The 17610-nt window shown below is 34.3% G+C and overlaps 1 protein-coding gene across 1 annotated transcript in view; it reads left to right on the forward strand.

Annotated features, from left to right (window-relative positions):
* The first annotated feature begins 1282 nt into the window (after positions 1-1282).
* The window catches only part of LOC143236124 (roundabout homolog 1-like), a 230007-nt gene continuing 213679 nt past the window's right edge, over positions 1283-17610 (forward strand). The window contains exon 1 of the mRNA XM_076474403.1: positions 1283-1667. Within this exon, the coding sequence (XP_076330518.1) occupies positions 1610-1667 (58 nt within the window). The 5' untranslated portion in view covers positions 1283-1609. The remainder of the gene's footprint in view (positions 1668-17610) is intronic.

Consider the following 17610-nt stretch of genomic DNA (forward strand, 5'->3'; position numbering starts at 1 on the left):
CACACACACACCGCTGTGCCAGCGGAGGACTCATTATTTAGATCCTGAGCAAATTGAAGTAGTTGAATAAATGCGTTGCTGGTTAGCCAGCTTAATTCATTTAAAATTTTTCAGTAAAATACCAAGACAAGAGTTATATTCATTTTTTGCATTTTAAAATATAGTAATAAAAATCAGATTCACAGAAACTTCATTGGTTTGTCTATCGTGGATCTCCGTAACATTGAGTAGAACTAGTGCTTTTGTGATCACATTTCTAAATTCCAAAAATCCATATATTTGATGTAAAATCACATATTCTGCAAATTTTACTGTGGCTGTTACATAACAAATATTACTTCTTTGTCTGTAGTACCCCGCTGTTACAGCGGTAAGTCTATGGATTTACAACGCTAAAAAAAAAAAATCAGCGATTCGATTTCCCTCGGTAGATACAGCAGATCGCCCAGTGTGGCTTTGTTGAAAGAAATACATACACTCACACAAGCACTTGTCTGTAAAGCATTGAGACTATTCAATTTTAAATAAGTAGTTTTTAATATAAAATGATTTATTACTTCGTATGAAAAACTTCTTTTTCTATAGCCATTAAATTGGTATTTATTTGAATTTTTAAATGTTGCTTGAAAACACTTAACACAAATAAGATATAACTTGCTTAAAGTAACTTGTATAGTTAAGCGTCAGTATTAATTAATTACAGGAATTAGCGTTTTTAATTGTTACTACAGCTGTAATTAAGATTTTAGCATCTGAAGCATAAAAACGTTTATGCTATTTTTCAATTTTTCGCATTTATTGTTTTTCAATCTTAATTAACAAATACTCTAATAGTATACCACAGATTGTAAGCACCTGTTCTGTTACTGTGGAAAAAAAAAAAGCTAACTTACTGTAGATTGAATTAAGTTAGCTTTAACACACTTGGAAAACGGTGATTTTTTTTTTGGTACGCTGAACAAAGAACCATAGCAACATGACTCACTCTTAAGGCAAATTGTCTATATAGCCACATAAATTACTCTATATCTGATGGTAGAGACACATGTCCCCACCTTACACACTGACTCTACCGTAAGTTATTTTATCCCACCCGCTTCCCCACCCACCAACCTTTTTCTGTTACGTCCACCCGCACGAAATCTCTTGACGCTCCTCTTTTAAAGCAAGAACACACCGTGTTGCTATAGCAACCCCTCCCCACGAGGTTAGCGAAGTGGCCTGAGAGTCACTGTTAACGCACTGATCGTCAGGCCTAAGCTGCACATGAACGCAAACTATCGTTAGTGAAAACGGAGTCGTTACAGATCGAAGTGAAACTCAGAAATCGGACGATGGCTGAAAGAAAGTTGTTGCTCTCTCTCTCTCCAAGTGCCATTCTAGCTGGAAATGAGTAGAAAAAACAAAAACTTTTGTTTAAAGTAATAACTTCTACACTTAACGAGTCACAACATAGAATGACTATCTAAACAATTAAGAATATTTTTGTAGCGTGATATAGATAACGTTAAAGAACAGATAAATGGTGTTAATCCGTTCTAGCTTCGTGATGGTTAATTTGAGACTTACAACTAGTTTCAGAAGATATCTCTCTTCGTAGAATTCCACAATGCATCGAAACGTTTTCATGTTAACATCTTTGTCTTTATACCTACTGCATTCAGATGGTAAGTTCTCTATAAATGTATATATTTACTTAATTTAAATTTTTTGCATTTCGAATAGTATGTATATACATTCATAAATAATGTTTGCAAACATAGGCCATTATATGTTAAATTGACTACTCGATACCGAGAATAAAACTCAGTCCCATAGTTTCCAAATATGATAATACATAAGTCACGTTTACAGATCACGTAACGAAAGCTCGTAAAATCTGGTGTTTTGGTATTCTAGTGTCCTATGTATTAAGCACACATCTTCAATTGCTTTATTCGCTCATTACGAACCATACAATATTTATATTTATGTTTGTGTGTGTGTGTTATCAGTTGTTAAACAAAATCATATTTGATCAAATTCCTTGGGAAACTTAAGGAAAAGCTCAATATAATTTTTATTGTCGAAATATCTAAGATTTTGCAAAAATATTCGCGCACTGTTAATTTTTAATATATAAGGTTTACCTTCCAAAAACATACATAAAAAAAATCTGAAATATTGAATCTTTTCTCTGAAAGAACTGACGTGAGTAGGACCAGTCAAATCCTTCAAGTTTAGCATGCTCTGGAGCCTAGAGTGGTTCGCAACCTGCGAATAGTTCAGATAACCCATTGTACGAAATTCAACGAAATAAGTAAACAAGAGCATAGATTCTTCAGGGTTAAGATACCACAACTATGAACAACCGTTTCGATGCACAGTAGGTTAACAGGGTTATATACCATCAGCTTATTGTCGTTACATATAATAAGACTTAATTTTCGTATTCTTAATTCTATAAAAGAAATATGGAAATCTTTTGTTGTTTCTCGGCATTTACGGTACGTACTGGAGGGATTTAAACATTTTGGTGATAAGAAAAAAATAATCATTACTCTCTAGATAATAATAATAAACACTTTTATTTCAAACAATGTTTCACATTGCAACTTCATCAAAGCCGCTAATATAATAAGGTATACCGTAGCTAAACACCTACCAACTTCATCCATCGATGAGTAATATAGAATATATCTATATTTAGGCATTATATGTAAAGTGTTTTAGTTGTCTCTCAGCACGGTCAATCTATATATATATATATATATATAATATATATAACCAGGTATGTTATTCATTTATTCTTCTAAGCCTAATTTATCATTGTGTTCATTATTTGTCATGGAAATGTACCAGTTACCAGGATTTCCACGTCTCATCAGTAACCTCTGACAAGGGTAAATTGAGAACAAAAAAAAACAAAACAAGACTAGATTTCTTATAGTAGTGGTATTTCAGCTGTTTCATACTCACCGTAGTAAAACGATACGAATAATATATATATTAAAATATTTTTCCACATTTTTTGTATATGTTCTCTAAATAGAGTTGTAGTACTTTCGTTAACCGCATGTAAAATTTCGTAAAATATGATAATTCTTTTACATAAGTAGAGGTTACCTATGGCAACAACTAAAAGCTTCCATCACTTTGGTTTTGTGTCTATTACTACTCCCTAGAGCAGGAGCTAACCCATTTTAATGAATGACATAGATCATTATACAAATTCTTATAGGCTAGTAGTTTTCTCCTCACTGTATGCTACAACGTACTAATCTTTGGATAATATGATACCGCGCTGGACCTCTTGTTTAATTTTAAAGTGCGATATAATTCTTTCTTTCCTTGTCACGTGCGTGAAAAAAGGTGTTTTCCGTGTTTGAAAGCATTCTTTGTAGTACCATTAAAAAAAGTTATTGTGATTATTTTTAATAACCTGTAAGATGACAGTACCACAGTTTTATGCTATGTGATATGGGATTTCTAGTAACGAATAACTCGACTATTCGATACTCGACATCTCTGACTGCCTAAGAGATAAGGAAAGATTCCAATACATATTATACAATGGGTATAAAAGACTACGTTTGTGCAGCTATTCGTCTAACAACAACAAACACTGTAGTTAAAGAAATAGATCGAGAATGTTTAATTAACCATCACGTTGGAGTATGTGTTTTCCAGGAATGCCTTGAGGACCTCAAGGCAGTTTTTGTGTGAGTGTTAACAATCTTAAACATTTTCGAAAGATGTTAATGCCAAACGCACTTCATGAATGCCCTCAGGTTGTGCAAGAGATGATAATACGCGTCAACATTGGACTAGAAAACATCAGAACAAAACCGCAGCAACAGAAGATATCAGTTAATCTTACTACGTTGTACTTTTAAGTAAAATTCGAAATTGCTAAAATTAGAACAAAATTACTGAAACATGTTAAAGCTTTGAAAGCTACTAAATAATTTTAATTCCTGCTTTTTAACATTGCATTTCTTTTTCTTTTTTTTAATGTTTGATCTTAATTTAAGCATAAAATATACTCTTCAAAAAAAGAAACGCAAAAGGCAAAATATGAGACAAATTGTTAACAAGTTTATTCCGGGTAGTTCTGTATGACGTGTGAAACTTTGCACATTCACTGCTGAACATCCAAAGTCTGCAAAGGCGAAGTCCACGCTCACTAGGTGAAGTTTAACGTCACTCAACGTCAATAACTAGTATGTCCCCGTGAGCATCAATAACTGCTTGGCATCTCCTGCCCATGGAAGCGATTAGATGACGAATCACATCCTGTGGAATGGCTGTCCACTCAGCCTGCAAAGCTGCTGCAAGCTGAGGTAGAGTCTGCGGTTGAGGTTTTCGCCGTCGCAGACGTCGGTCCAACTCGTCCCAAAAATGTTCGATGGGGTTTAAATCTGGTGATCTGGAGGACCAGGAAAAAACGTTGATGTTGTGGTGTTTCAAGAAGACAGTAGTGAGTCGGGCTGTGTGAGAACGGGCGTTGTCACGTTGAAAAACGTCGTTAGCGTTCACTATGATGGGTTGCACATGGGGCCTAAATCTCGTCGACGGTTGCGTACGGTCTGATCGGAAATCCTACGCAGCCCTGGTATGGTTGATGCAGTAGACGTCGCAGTGGTGGTCCTATCCCGAAGGTGACGTAACCGGATGTTGCGATCTTGTGCGGGAGTGGTCACACGAGGTCTGCCAGATCGTGGACGGTCACGAGTTGATCCATGTTGTTGGTGACGATTCCATAGCCTTGTGATGGTGCTTGGGTGGACATTCACAGCTCTGGCAACATCTGATCGAGATTTGCCTGCTCCCAAGCGACCAATGGCGTTGTTGCGTTGTGCTTCAGTCAGTCTTGGTGTAACTGTATTGAGTGTCGGTGGCTTAACACTGAGCTATGGAAACCGAGAACCCGTCACTTTTATCGGGATTTTGCACATGTTGCACTTGCAGAACGTGCAGATCTCTGAAACAAATTTATTGGACACGCATGCGTTTTGGCGAAAAATCCGATGTTTTCCTCCGTTTTCAAAGTGCACAACTTTTATTGTCATTTTGGTCTAACAATCAGTGACTTAACACGTGTAACATCACATACTCTGAGCTTGTAACGTTATTACATATATTTCTCTTTAAAATAACAAAAATATCCATTTTGCGTTTCTTGTTTTGAATAGTATAGTTATATGTGTAAGTATATATGTTTATATAGATTAATTAAGATAATTTTGACTGATTGTTTTCAAAGCCTCAGGCCCGACATGGCCAGGTGGTTAAGGCATTCGACTAGTAATCTGAAGGTCGCGAGTTCGAATCCTCGTCACACCAAACATGCTTGCCCTCGGTGGGGGCATTATAATGTGACGGTCAATCTCACATTTCGTTGATGAAAGAGTAGCCCGAAAGTTGGGGGTGAGCGGTGATGACTAGCTGCCTTTCTTTTAGTCTTACAATGCTAAATTAGGGAAGACTAGCGCAGATAATCCTCGTGTAGCTTTGCACGAAATTCAAAAACAAATAAGCAATCCAAAGCCTCACAGGCTAACTCTTAAAAATACTGTAAGGTCTTCGCAACATTTAGGAATTCCCATATATATAAAGGGTTTGATACCCAAAAACAAATCCCATCACTTAATATATTTATATGTATTTACGAAAATATATACATTGTTCTCAAAATCTTCCAAGAACAACACTCACACATGTATCTGACAGGTTCGAATAACTTATTTTATATCCTAAATTTTAAGATTCTTGGTGTAAATTTTATCACAATTTATTCTGTTTTATCCAACATCTTCAAAGATCTTAAGTGGAGAAAAAAGATCATTGGTACACATGTGCTCGTTCGTTGCAAATAAATTATTCGTACACTTGTTTTTCTACATACAATACTATATATTTGCTGAAATGATCCATGCCACAATAACACAGACCAGCAAGTCGACTTGCATCACAAAACTCAAGTTCAAATAGTGAAATGTCATAGGACATGTTGCGCTAGTAAAAGTATTCACCGTAATTTATCATACCTTCTCTGACAAAAATATATTTAACCTCAAATATAAAAATTATCTTGTATTGTAATTTGACTTCACAATTATGTCGTCGTTTGACAAACACTAACAACGAAGATAATCTTCTAAAGAAAACGAACACAGAACCCATTGTGTTTTGACCATGAAAAGTTAAACAAGTCTTGTCATAAGATGCAGAATCTGCTGTTTCATAAACTCATTTTTGTTCTTCTGACATTGCGTAATAAACATTTGAAAGAGTTATGTCTTCTTTCAAAATGAAACGTTTTTTGTTTGTTTTTTAATTTTCTAAAATGACAGACGTTAACATCCGGATAAGTTACAACATATTTTTCCATAAAATGTGCGTTATTTGTTAGTCAATTTGCTATAGAGTAAAATTGCATGAGGTACATTGCTCTCTCCAGCCGGTTGTAGCGTTGTAAGTCTGTAAACTTATCGTTGATCCATGGTGAAACCACCAACACTGTGAAACTAAATGTAGTAACTAACTCTTAACTCGAATAAAAGTAGCTTGACAGCTTAAGTGTTTATATAATTTTCGTAACTGAAATCAGTTTTTGACTAATATCTACGCAGTTTAGGACTAAATACTGGGGAAAAAAGTATGATAATGTGATTGATATTTTTGTTTTTTGTTGCTAAACATTTTTCTAGACAAAAACAAAAGACATTAGGCGGCACATGAGTGTTTTTTGGTTTTTTAGTCTTTGAATGCTTGATGAAAAAGGCAAGTGTTAAGAGATTTTGTTGCATGTTTTTATTTACGTTAATTACGACGATTTATAACGTGTTTGTATATAAAATCTGGGTTTGATCAAAACTTCTATCAAAAAAATCTCCAATGAAATAACTTATCTTTTATATGCAAATTAACTAATTTTACATATACGTGTCATGTAATAGTAATCATTATACGTAAAAGACAGCAGCAACTTTTCCTTTGAATTGAAGGGAAATAAAATTAATATTTTACACAGAATTAAAACCTGTTCTGTTTTGCTGGGTAATTAGTTGTTTATAAGTGACGTTATGTTAGACGTAAGGAAATATCGTGATATTAGTTAGTTCTCTATATCAACACAAGAGGGCATCATCATGAAGTTCCAGGTTAACTGTGCAAATTACTTCCAGTAATAAACACGTGGTCAAAAACATGATAAAATCTGAAAATAGAAACAAATTCTTAAAATCACTGTGACGAAACATTTACATAGTTATCATGTGGCTGAAATGTTGACCACATCATTATATTTTCAATACAGCGATTTTAAATCTCTTTTTTTATATTTATATGCTGCTACAAGATGGCCAAATCATGTGACATCAAATTAATTACATAGACAGTGTAAGACGGATTAATGATCATACTAAAGACGTTTGATTGACTAATTACCCTAATATTACCTTTTGTTACACCATAATACTCATGTAAATTTTTGCATAAAGTATTTTAATTTATGTTTCCTAGTTGTAAATTAAACCTGATTATATTTTATCTGATGATATAATATTTAATAATATCATCACATTTTATGACAATCATATGATAGGTAATTAAATATATAATACATTAGAAAAGACTGATAGGCTATGAAAAGTTTCCTTCCAGTACGTTTACTTTAAGAGATTATTTCCGTTTAGCTCATCTCTGACATTTGTGGTTTTAGTTGAGAGAACATGATTGTCATGGACGTTATGTTTAGTACACTGATGAAAAACTATTAATTCATAACACTCTGAATGTTCATATGTTAACACTATAAAAAGGCCTTAAAACAGTGTCTAGGGCAACTGCTTTTAATAAAACCGTCTTTATAGAATATATAATGTATTGATTGAATTGGAAGAGAAGTGTAATGCTTGTTTCGCAGACAGTGAGCTACTCATGTTCGTGAATAAGTTACGTTAGTAAAAATGTTATAAAATATATCGAACAAATAATGTATCTCTAGAAGCTGTTGAAGGCTAATAAATTAGTAGTAACACTTATAAGTTTAACTAAAGTGTTACTGTATATTAAATTAAAGAGAGACTGTATGTAACAACTATATGAAATAAATAAGAAATTATTAAATTGCTTTTGAAACTATTTTAAAATATATATTAACACCTTTCTGTGTATTAATGACCAAATACAAATCTGTATTTTTGTTGCAGTCAAAAACGTGCCCACTCACTAGAAGTCAGAACAATTCGGTTGTGAAAGAAGTTAAAGATGGCGAACATACAAATCAACATTCTAGTTGTGAACGCAATAGCAGAGTCAAATGTTTTATCTTTGTTATGTTTTCAACCAACATAAGATGTGCTTTTTTTGGCATTGTTCAATAACTCGTGTTTAATGAAGTGATCAGCTATGATTCTGAGATAAGCCGTGGCATTCGTTCTGCCTTCTAAAGTGACGAAGGAACTTAATGTATATTAATAAAACGTGTCCCAATCCATAACACCACCAACAACAGTCTCGACATTTTGAATCACACAAGAGAGGAGTTATTATTGTGGCTTTTTCCTAATCTGTTTTATTCCACCTGAGAAAAAAAACAAAAGAACGCACAATCTTTTTCAACGATCCATATTAGTTCAATGTCAAGCTTTTTACAACAATTAATGTGTTTCGTTTTCTCTCTTTTGATAATGGAGTACAGTGGTTTATACAATGGTCTCCTACTATTATTGTCTATTCATTGCAACGTTTGTTTTTTTTTGCAAGGTACGGTTATATATGGATGTGGGTTTTTCCACAATAAATTTGATGTTTTGTTTGATGACGGATGGACTTTACCGTCCTGCCTAACAACCTTTGTCCTCTTTCTATCATTACAGTTTCCTCTCGCAGCAAGCATTTTATTTTATTTCCCCATTTCTGGTAAACACGAATGCCCGAATGCCCACTGTCTTAAAGCAACTTACCAATGAACTTTCTTGTTGATTGTGGCTCCTGATGGTTATGCACCCACTATTATACATCTTTGCCTTTTACCACATCTGTTAGATTGAGTGAATATGCGGTTGTTTGTACCGGCCCCTTATAATGTTGCAGGAATCACATAACACACCATGTGATCAACCTAATCTGCAGCTCAGATCAGGCTAAATTTTGAAAGGATACATAGTTCCTAATAGAGTGGCCAGCCAGTGTATAAGCTTATGGCAACAAAATAGAGTACACTTAACTAAAATAAACTTAAAAAATTAAACCTATTAAATTTTGTAATTTTAAGATGCTTAGAATTCTAATTATTAGTAATCGTTGAATCAAATAGCCCAGCACTTGTGACTAAGCTGTAAACTTAAGTGCGCGAAAAGCTAAACATCGGGGTTCGATATAAGCGGGTGACACAATGCAGGTAGCCTATTATGAGGCTTTATGCTTCCAAAATAAAATAAAAAAGAAGACAAGAATACCCTGTGTATGGCTTTTTCGAAATAATAAAATAGCACCCTGTGGATGAGGTATAGAAACAATAGTCCTTCTTTCACAGGTCGCGTCCTCTTCAATAACAAAGTGGTTCTCGAATTATTTACTTTAAAACACCCAGGACACAAGTTAAGCCAACGAAATACAGAATAAAAAAATGTTGAACTCTTTTTGCAGTTAAATATTTTTAACAGTAATGTTTTTATAACAGCAAGAATTTTCCATGTACAAGAAGATAATTTAGTACACTAGTCGAAAGAAATGTCAAACAGTTTGGTAATAACAAATAATAACCAGTTTATTAACAAAAAATACCAATCATTTTGGAAACGGGAAATTCTAACCAGTTTAATAAAAATACGCTCAAACCATATTAACAGAAAAGAAATGCCAAACAATTTAATATTATCAACAACCAATTAATTAAAAAAAAATGCCAATCATTTCGGTAACAGAAAATTCTAATCAGTTTAATAACAATACGTTCCAACCATATTAATAAAAGAGATGCCATAAGGTTTGATAATAATAAATACTATGCACCTTAATAACACGTGCAGATATTTTTTAATGACAAAATATACTATCGCAGTGTATATACGTTAAAAAAGAGCCTGTTCTTAAATCAAAACTTGTTTCAACAGAATGGTGTTGCTTGACAGTTATCTTACTCAACGTTTTATAGGAATCTAAACTTTGTTAAATTATCTATTTGGAATTTAATGACTTGTACACACAAGACGTAAAGGAGTAGAATTTCTAACACAACAGGTTAAGCAACTTTTCAGTAAAAAATGGACCGCTTGGTTTAAACTTATTTTACACACATAAACAATTTAGTACAGTCGGATACAGTTTTCTAAATTTTGAATACGAAACATGCTTTCCATATTTAAGTATGTTTGTGGAACATGGATCCAATATGTTATAAAATAGGGGAAACTGATTTCTTCATGAAACTCGAAATTTAAGCACCCGACCAATGCACAGTCAAATTTGTTGCAAAGCAAACAATGAAATTATTGTAATTTATACAGTATGCTTAGTTTAAATCGTTTATCTAAAACAAATAAATTGTATAGGTAAAAAGAAGGTCTTCACCTTACCACCAATGTCACATAACTTATTTCAGTTTAATTGTATATATATTAGAAATAAATATGAATAGCAATTTATCACTCGATATACCACTTGCTGCTGAGTTAGTGGTTTGGATAATTCCATTATTCAACTGTAGTTCTGGGTACTGCCCTGCATGGCCAAGTGGTTAAGGCACTCGACTCGTAAACTAAGGGTCCCGGGCTCGAATCCCCGTCATACAAAATACGCTCGTCCTTTTAGCCGTGCGGGTATTATAATGTTACGATTAATCCCACTATTCGTTGGTAAAAGAGTAGCCCAAAAATTGGTGGTGGGTGATGATGATTAGCTGCCTTCCCTCTAGTCTTACACTGCTAAATTAGGGACGGGTAGCGCAGATAGTCTTCGTGTAGCTTTGTGCGAAATTCAGAAAGAAAGAAACAAACAAGCTCTGGGCACATATATCCATACATATATGTGTATAATTATAGATTAGACAAGTAATACTGCTTAAAGATTATTATTGGTTCATAGGTATAAAGTGCTTGTAAAAATTCGCATGAACTACGGCAGAATTAATATTTTTACTATCATTGCTGGGGAGAGGGTTCGCTATTACTCATTCTGTACGTGTGTTTATAAATATGGAAATTTATTTATTTGAAAAACAGTATTGGTAAAAAATGGTAGAATAAATATCCCAAAATTGTTTTGAGAAATGATTTATCCCTGGTCACCCACGAAAACGTGTTTTCAGAACATATCGGTTCATTAGCATCTCGATCTCATTTCGCTAAACATTAATCCAATGTTCTACTTTGATAATATATGGTATTAGCCACTTTGGAAAAACAAGGAAATGTGATACCAAAATGTGTTCTTTAAGTAAGGAATATTTCATTATTTTTGTAACATTACTATATATGCTTTATTTTTCTACTTTTGATTATTATTATTATTTTATTAAAGAGATTGTTTGGAATTGTTAATTATATATATTTGACAGAACCTCGTAAGGTATTACTTAACCGAAAATGTAGTTGACACTTAGGGTACCCAACTGACGAAATAGTATATTCTTATCTTTATAATTACCTAATAACATACGAAAAGTGTATTTAGTTGACATTACTGGTGACTGTGTTGATTTTTATATTTCTCGTCTTAAATACATCGCTGGCTTTGATACGAAGTTTATAATAATTTTAGTCCTGACGTAAAGAGCTTCACCTTCAGGTTACAACCACGTTATTTCACGATTCGCTGTTTATTACTGAACTATACTGGGGAACCTCCCTTCTTTGTGAAAGAAATGAAACTACAACTTTTCTTAACACTAACTTATGGTAGGCAAAAAATAATCTTTTTTTTTTTTTTGCCAGGCTTTCGTAGTGTTAAACACTGAAATACAGCAGATACTGTTTTCTTCGCCACACCTACAATGTAAATACTTAAGTCCAAAGAGCATTACAGAGACGGCCAAAGTTTTGCGAACGATTACCATACATCGGTTACCAGTCTTACTTTCGATTCAAAACATCTGCAATCCTTAACATTAGGAACAATAAAACGGAATGTGGGTGGAGTATAACAGTTGTCGTTTTGGTTATGTCTACATCTGTTCTATCAAAGTTAAACCAGCTTTTTGTTATATTCTAAACCATGTACAAAATTTGACATCACTCAAAATAGCTGAATGTGAGAATACTACATCCTGTCTATGATGTCATTTTAACTGTCCTTATAGTTCTTCTTTCTCCAACTATACCGTTTGCCGTAATTAGTTATTAGATGGATCTTACAGTAGTAGCCATCTAAAGTTGTCAAACAACGCTTTTTCCACTTAGTTATTTTCTGTGCTGAATTCCTTTAATGGCACTAATGCACATTTTTACGGCAATATGTTTACTTATTGCAGCAAACTTTTATTTGACCTCTATTGTTTTTATCGTGAACAATATTTTCTGTAACACTGTGTTCGTGACACTTAGATATGGTCTAAGGTTCTCTTCAGTAAACGCTTACAAAGTTTTAAAAGCTATATGACGAATAGGCTTAATGCATTTGTTTTTATTTAGTTTCGTTATTGTTTCAGCTGAAATGTACTAACATTTATATGTTAGTCTTGTTGGTTATATATACTGACTTGAAACAGGCTTTTGCCAGTTATCAACTAACTGAAAATATAATTCCATCAAAAATGTATTAATTTTTATAAGATAATATTCTGTGTGCTCTGAACTAAAGCATTGACTGCTCACTCTTAAGCTGTTTAAGAACTACTTAGATAATGAGGGATTATTTCCGTTAAATAAATCCTAGGAGCAATGTGCTAGGCATTGTTCTACATATAGATATATATGTGTATATATATATACACTGAAACCAACGTCGCTATTCTGTAAACCTATATGTTGCTGATAATCGGTCGTCACTACTAACTACGTGCCTTTTTCTGTCTCTACAGAAGTTTCAACATCCACTACATTTTCATGTTGTGTTACAAACATTAAATAAATCTCTAATTCTTGTACAATAGGGAATAACATGACATAAATATTCTACTGCTTGAGGTGACACGATATAATTTGAATAGATAACTTGAATGTAAATACTTTGCTTCAGGTCTAGGAAGACATTGCGGGAAGGAGACTGGAGAGCAAAGAACAATCGAAATGTCATGATTATGATAACACTGACTGGTATATAAATATATTCACATTTTGCCTGTCCTTCTATGTTTTAATCTTTAAAGGCTTAAGTTGTCTTAAGAGTAACTGCGACTAGATTACTCAAATACTGGCAAAGGATTGAACTATAATTCCAGTCTTTCTAACAGAGAAAATAAAGATGAATTTCAACATAGATATAAAACGTGATATCTTTCCTCTTGGTTATCTCTTTATGTAATGAACAGAATTTTAAATACAGAATTGATTAACATGTTATACTACTTTCCAAGTTGTCGTACGCTCAAATATCGTTACAAAGTATACATATTTCGTATCAGTGTTCACGGTGTATAAAATTACTTGTAAACAACATTGACTAGTGCAAGAATGGTAGGGTTGTTATACCGGAATTACCTAGCGTGGATGGAAAAAAAAAACTGTAGCACAAACCTAAATATTAAATAAAAATAACATAGGTACTGTTCTTATGAATTATGGGTCATATATTTTTCAGAACTAAAATATCATTTTTCTTTCCATTTTCTTTGAATTTCGCACAAAGCTACATGGAGACTATCTGTGCTAGCAGTCCCTAATTTAGCAGTGTAAGACTAGAGGGAAGGCAGCTAGTCATCACCACCCACCGCCAACTCTTGTACTACTCTTTTACCAACGAATAGTGGGATTAACCGCATATTATAACGCTCTCACGGCTGAAAGAGCAATTGTTTAGTATGAGGGGATTCGAACTCGCAACCCTCAGATTATGAGTCGAGCGCTCTTACCACCTTCCATACCGGCCCATTATGGTATGTCAAAATGGATTAAAAGGGTTAGGAAAGGGTAAATTTTGTTAATAGTTAAGGTCCAAGTGGCTGAACGTTCAGTATTAGTTAGTTGGGTATGCTTGGTGATTAGACAGTGTTTTTTGAACCTCTTTTTAACCCTATGTGTTTAAAATTATAGAATAAAGGTCATGTCCACTAAACCTTGAATGCATTGTCTGAGAAAATATACTTGTAAATATTAGGAAATGCATTGATTAAATTTTGATCAAAAAGAATCATTTGCTTTTACTTAACGTATTTACGTGTGATTTTTACTATCCTGCTTAATCTCTTAATCTTCTTTTTAATCAGGACATTTTTTTCCAGAAACTAAATATCCAGTATATAAGTATCTCAGCATTGATACTTAATTTAAACATAAGAACTAGGAAAGGATTTCAGTATCTGGACTCACTTATGTTTATTTGAATTATCGAATTACTCCATAAACAAATACTGTTGCTATTCAGAAATCACACTCTTTGTTAGAAACGTAACTTATACATCCAACTAATGTTTTTCTGAATTATCTGATATTGGCGTAAAATCGAACTGTCCTTTCTTTAGGCTGAGTAATAAATAATAACATTATATAAAGATGATGTCACAATCTGCAGATAAAAGAGATCTGTAGTTAACAAAAACTAACTTTTCATTGTTGTTTCGAAATAACTATTTCAGGCTGTTTAAAACTGAAATGACTGGCAAGATGTGAAAACTTAGAGATTTGTTATAAATTTTGTTTTTTTTAAGATTGGTCTGAATTTCCCGCAAAGCTACAAGAGAGCTGGCTATCTGCGTTATCCATCCCTAACGTAGCAATGTAAGACTGGAGAGAAGGCGGCTAGTCATCATCACCCACCGCCAACTCTTGGGCAACTCTTTTACCAACGAATAGTGGAATTAACTGTCACTTATAACGCCCCCACGGCTGAAAGGGCGAGCATGTTTTATTCGACGGAGATTCGAACCCGCGACCTTCGAATTACTAGTCGATTGACTTCACCACCTGGCCATGCTGGGCCTTATTTGTTCGGGTATCGAAACCCGGTTTCTAATGGTATGAGTCCGCAGACATACCGTTGTGCCATTGGGAAGCCTTCCGACGGAACAATAGTAGGTTTAAGGACATATAACGCTTAAATTCTGGATTCGATACCGCACGTAGCACAATATGGCTTTGTTCTAAAATCTAAAACAAATAAACATTCTGATCTCCTTTCTACATTGCATAGGAAGATTATATTTTCTAGTAGACTGGAATTAATTAAAGCCCAAAAATTGCCTTAATATTTTTTAAAGTAATCCTGGGAAATCTATGAAAGTCGTGATTTATTTGACCACGCCCAGCATTTACTGAGTTTATGAGCCAAGCTTAACATAGTGTTTATTATTCAAGTGACATTCAAAGATACCGTGGTGAAAAGTGCTGTAACAGTTAAAATTACCGAAAATTCATTTCGTTATTGATGTGGTTGAAAGTGTATCCAAATGATGTCGTCAGTTTAAATATAATCCATCTTTCTTCCTTGTAACTGATACTTGCTGTATAAATGGATGTTCTCCTTCAACAAGGCCCGGCATGGTCTGGTGGTTAAGGCACTTGACTTGTAATCCGAGGGTCGTGGGTTCGAATTCCCATAACTCCAAACATGCTCGCCCTTTCAGTCGTGGGAGCGTTATAATGTTCGGTCAATCCCACTCTTCGCTGCTAGAAAAGTAGTTTAAGAGTTGGCTGTGAATGGTGATGACTAGCTGCCTTCACTCTAGTCTTACAGTGTAAAATGAGGGATGGCTAGCGCAGATAGCCCTCGTGTAGCCTTACGCGAAATTCAAAACAAGTCAAACCAAATCCTTCAACTAACCTACGTTAATTTACTTTATCACTGAGGTTACTTACTACAAACAGCCAGTTGGCATGATAATTTATAGTTAATCGAATCTAGAATACAGAGTTGTGATAGTATTCGAGTACTGATCATGACAGTTTAAAGAGCCATTGTTAGCTGATCTCATGCTTTCCGACTCAAAAGACTCAAACGAAGGATTAATCGTTCTTGAGACCCTCTGAGGTTTTTTTTGAAGATGTCAGTAATCGACTTTCCCATGTTCGCTCACTTGTCTTAGAAATAATGAAAGAAACTAATAAATTAATGTAACCTAAAATTCTTCATCTACGAATTTACAAAACGTAAATCCACGCAAGAAATTTCAAGTGTAAAATTATAGCATTAAGTTCGTCGAATCAAATGTTGGGTTCTATTTTACTGTTTAAAGATACCTAGAGTTTGTTAAAAATACCTATTTATGAAATAAATTAATTACACAAAATTTTGAAGATATATAGAACATTAACATTTGTCAAATGCAATCTCTACTTTATTTTGTTGTATAAAGACACCTATAGTTCTTCACATGTTTAATTTGGTATGAAAATTACATTTTATGTCTTGTCAGATACATAAAATTAACTCTTCGGTTACTATCTAAATACATTATTTTTTTCCTTACTAATAAAGCAATACATACAAAGATATCATTTCAAAAACTCACACGATCCCAGATCTGCAGCCAAAATAGTAAGACGCGCTTTCTGGTATGTCCTTTTCAAAGCCTTCTGAATCTCCCCCTGCGGCTTTACTGTTATCTTCGGTCATCCTCGAAGGAATACTCTGCGAGTTCTCCACGCGCCATATTAGCGTCTTTCTCGACCATTATAAACCTAGGGGATATCCATTGATCCCACGAAAACGAGAATTCTATGAAAGGAAGGAACGTTCTCTAGCTCTCAAGCTATGCTGACTTAACCATATCCTTGTAGTCCCTGGAAATCCTTCCCACATGTGGCTCAATTCCGAAAAGCAAAACTCATCTTTTCACAGTTTTGCTCACAGGCGTCGACGTTACCATTACACCTGAAGAAAGTCAGCATTACCTCGAGCAGTCGATCAACACAAAGTTACTTCAGTTCACCGGATCCAGAACTCAATTTATAAAGCTCTTTACACTATCCAAACCGACAGCAGATCATACCCTTAGTCACAGAAGCTATTTTCATTACTTTCACTTCAAAGCCAAAAAGCTTTACAGGGACAATCGTCGACAAGCCTCACCATTTACATCCCCCCATCAAATAATCGACAATTCCTTAACCCTTCAGCACAAGTGCCATCACTCACTACTTCTGCCACTGCCGGACCAATTTAACAAAACAAACCGAGAAACTTCCACAATTGACCGAGCCACCCAGACTGACTTTTCGGAAACCAAAGATCCAAGCACATCAACGAATATTGTAATTTTTACCATCCAGTCTACGAAGATCAAGCCCCATGCAAACTCGACCATATCCACTGCCCACCTTCAGCGAGGAACCTTCTTATAACCTTCTTTAACGATTTCAGTCCCATATGCTGATACCGATCGATCCAACACTATCCGAAGACTTCTATCACCTTGACTCAACCTGCCATGATTGTAGCAAAGATGATGATCGTGCCTTTCCAAGCTTACAAGGTCCCAAACTCAAATATTTTGTAAGAAACTAACCCTCTCTTCCCAATTATTAACCT

Source organism: Tachypleus tridentatus, chromosome 13 (assembly GCF_004210375.1).
Source record: "Tachypleus tridentatus isolate NWPU-2018 chromosome 13, ASM421037v1, whole genome shotgun sequence".
Classification (NCBI taxonomy): Eukaryota; Metazoa; Arthropoda; class Merostomata; order Xiphosura; family Limulidae; genus Tachypleus; species Tachypleus tridentatus.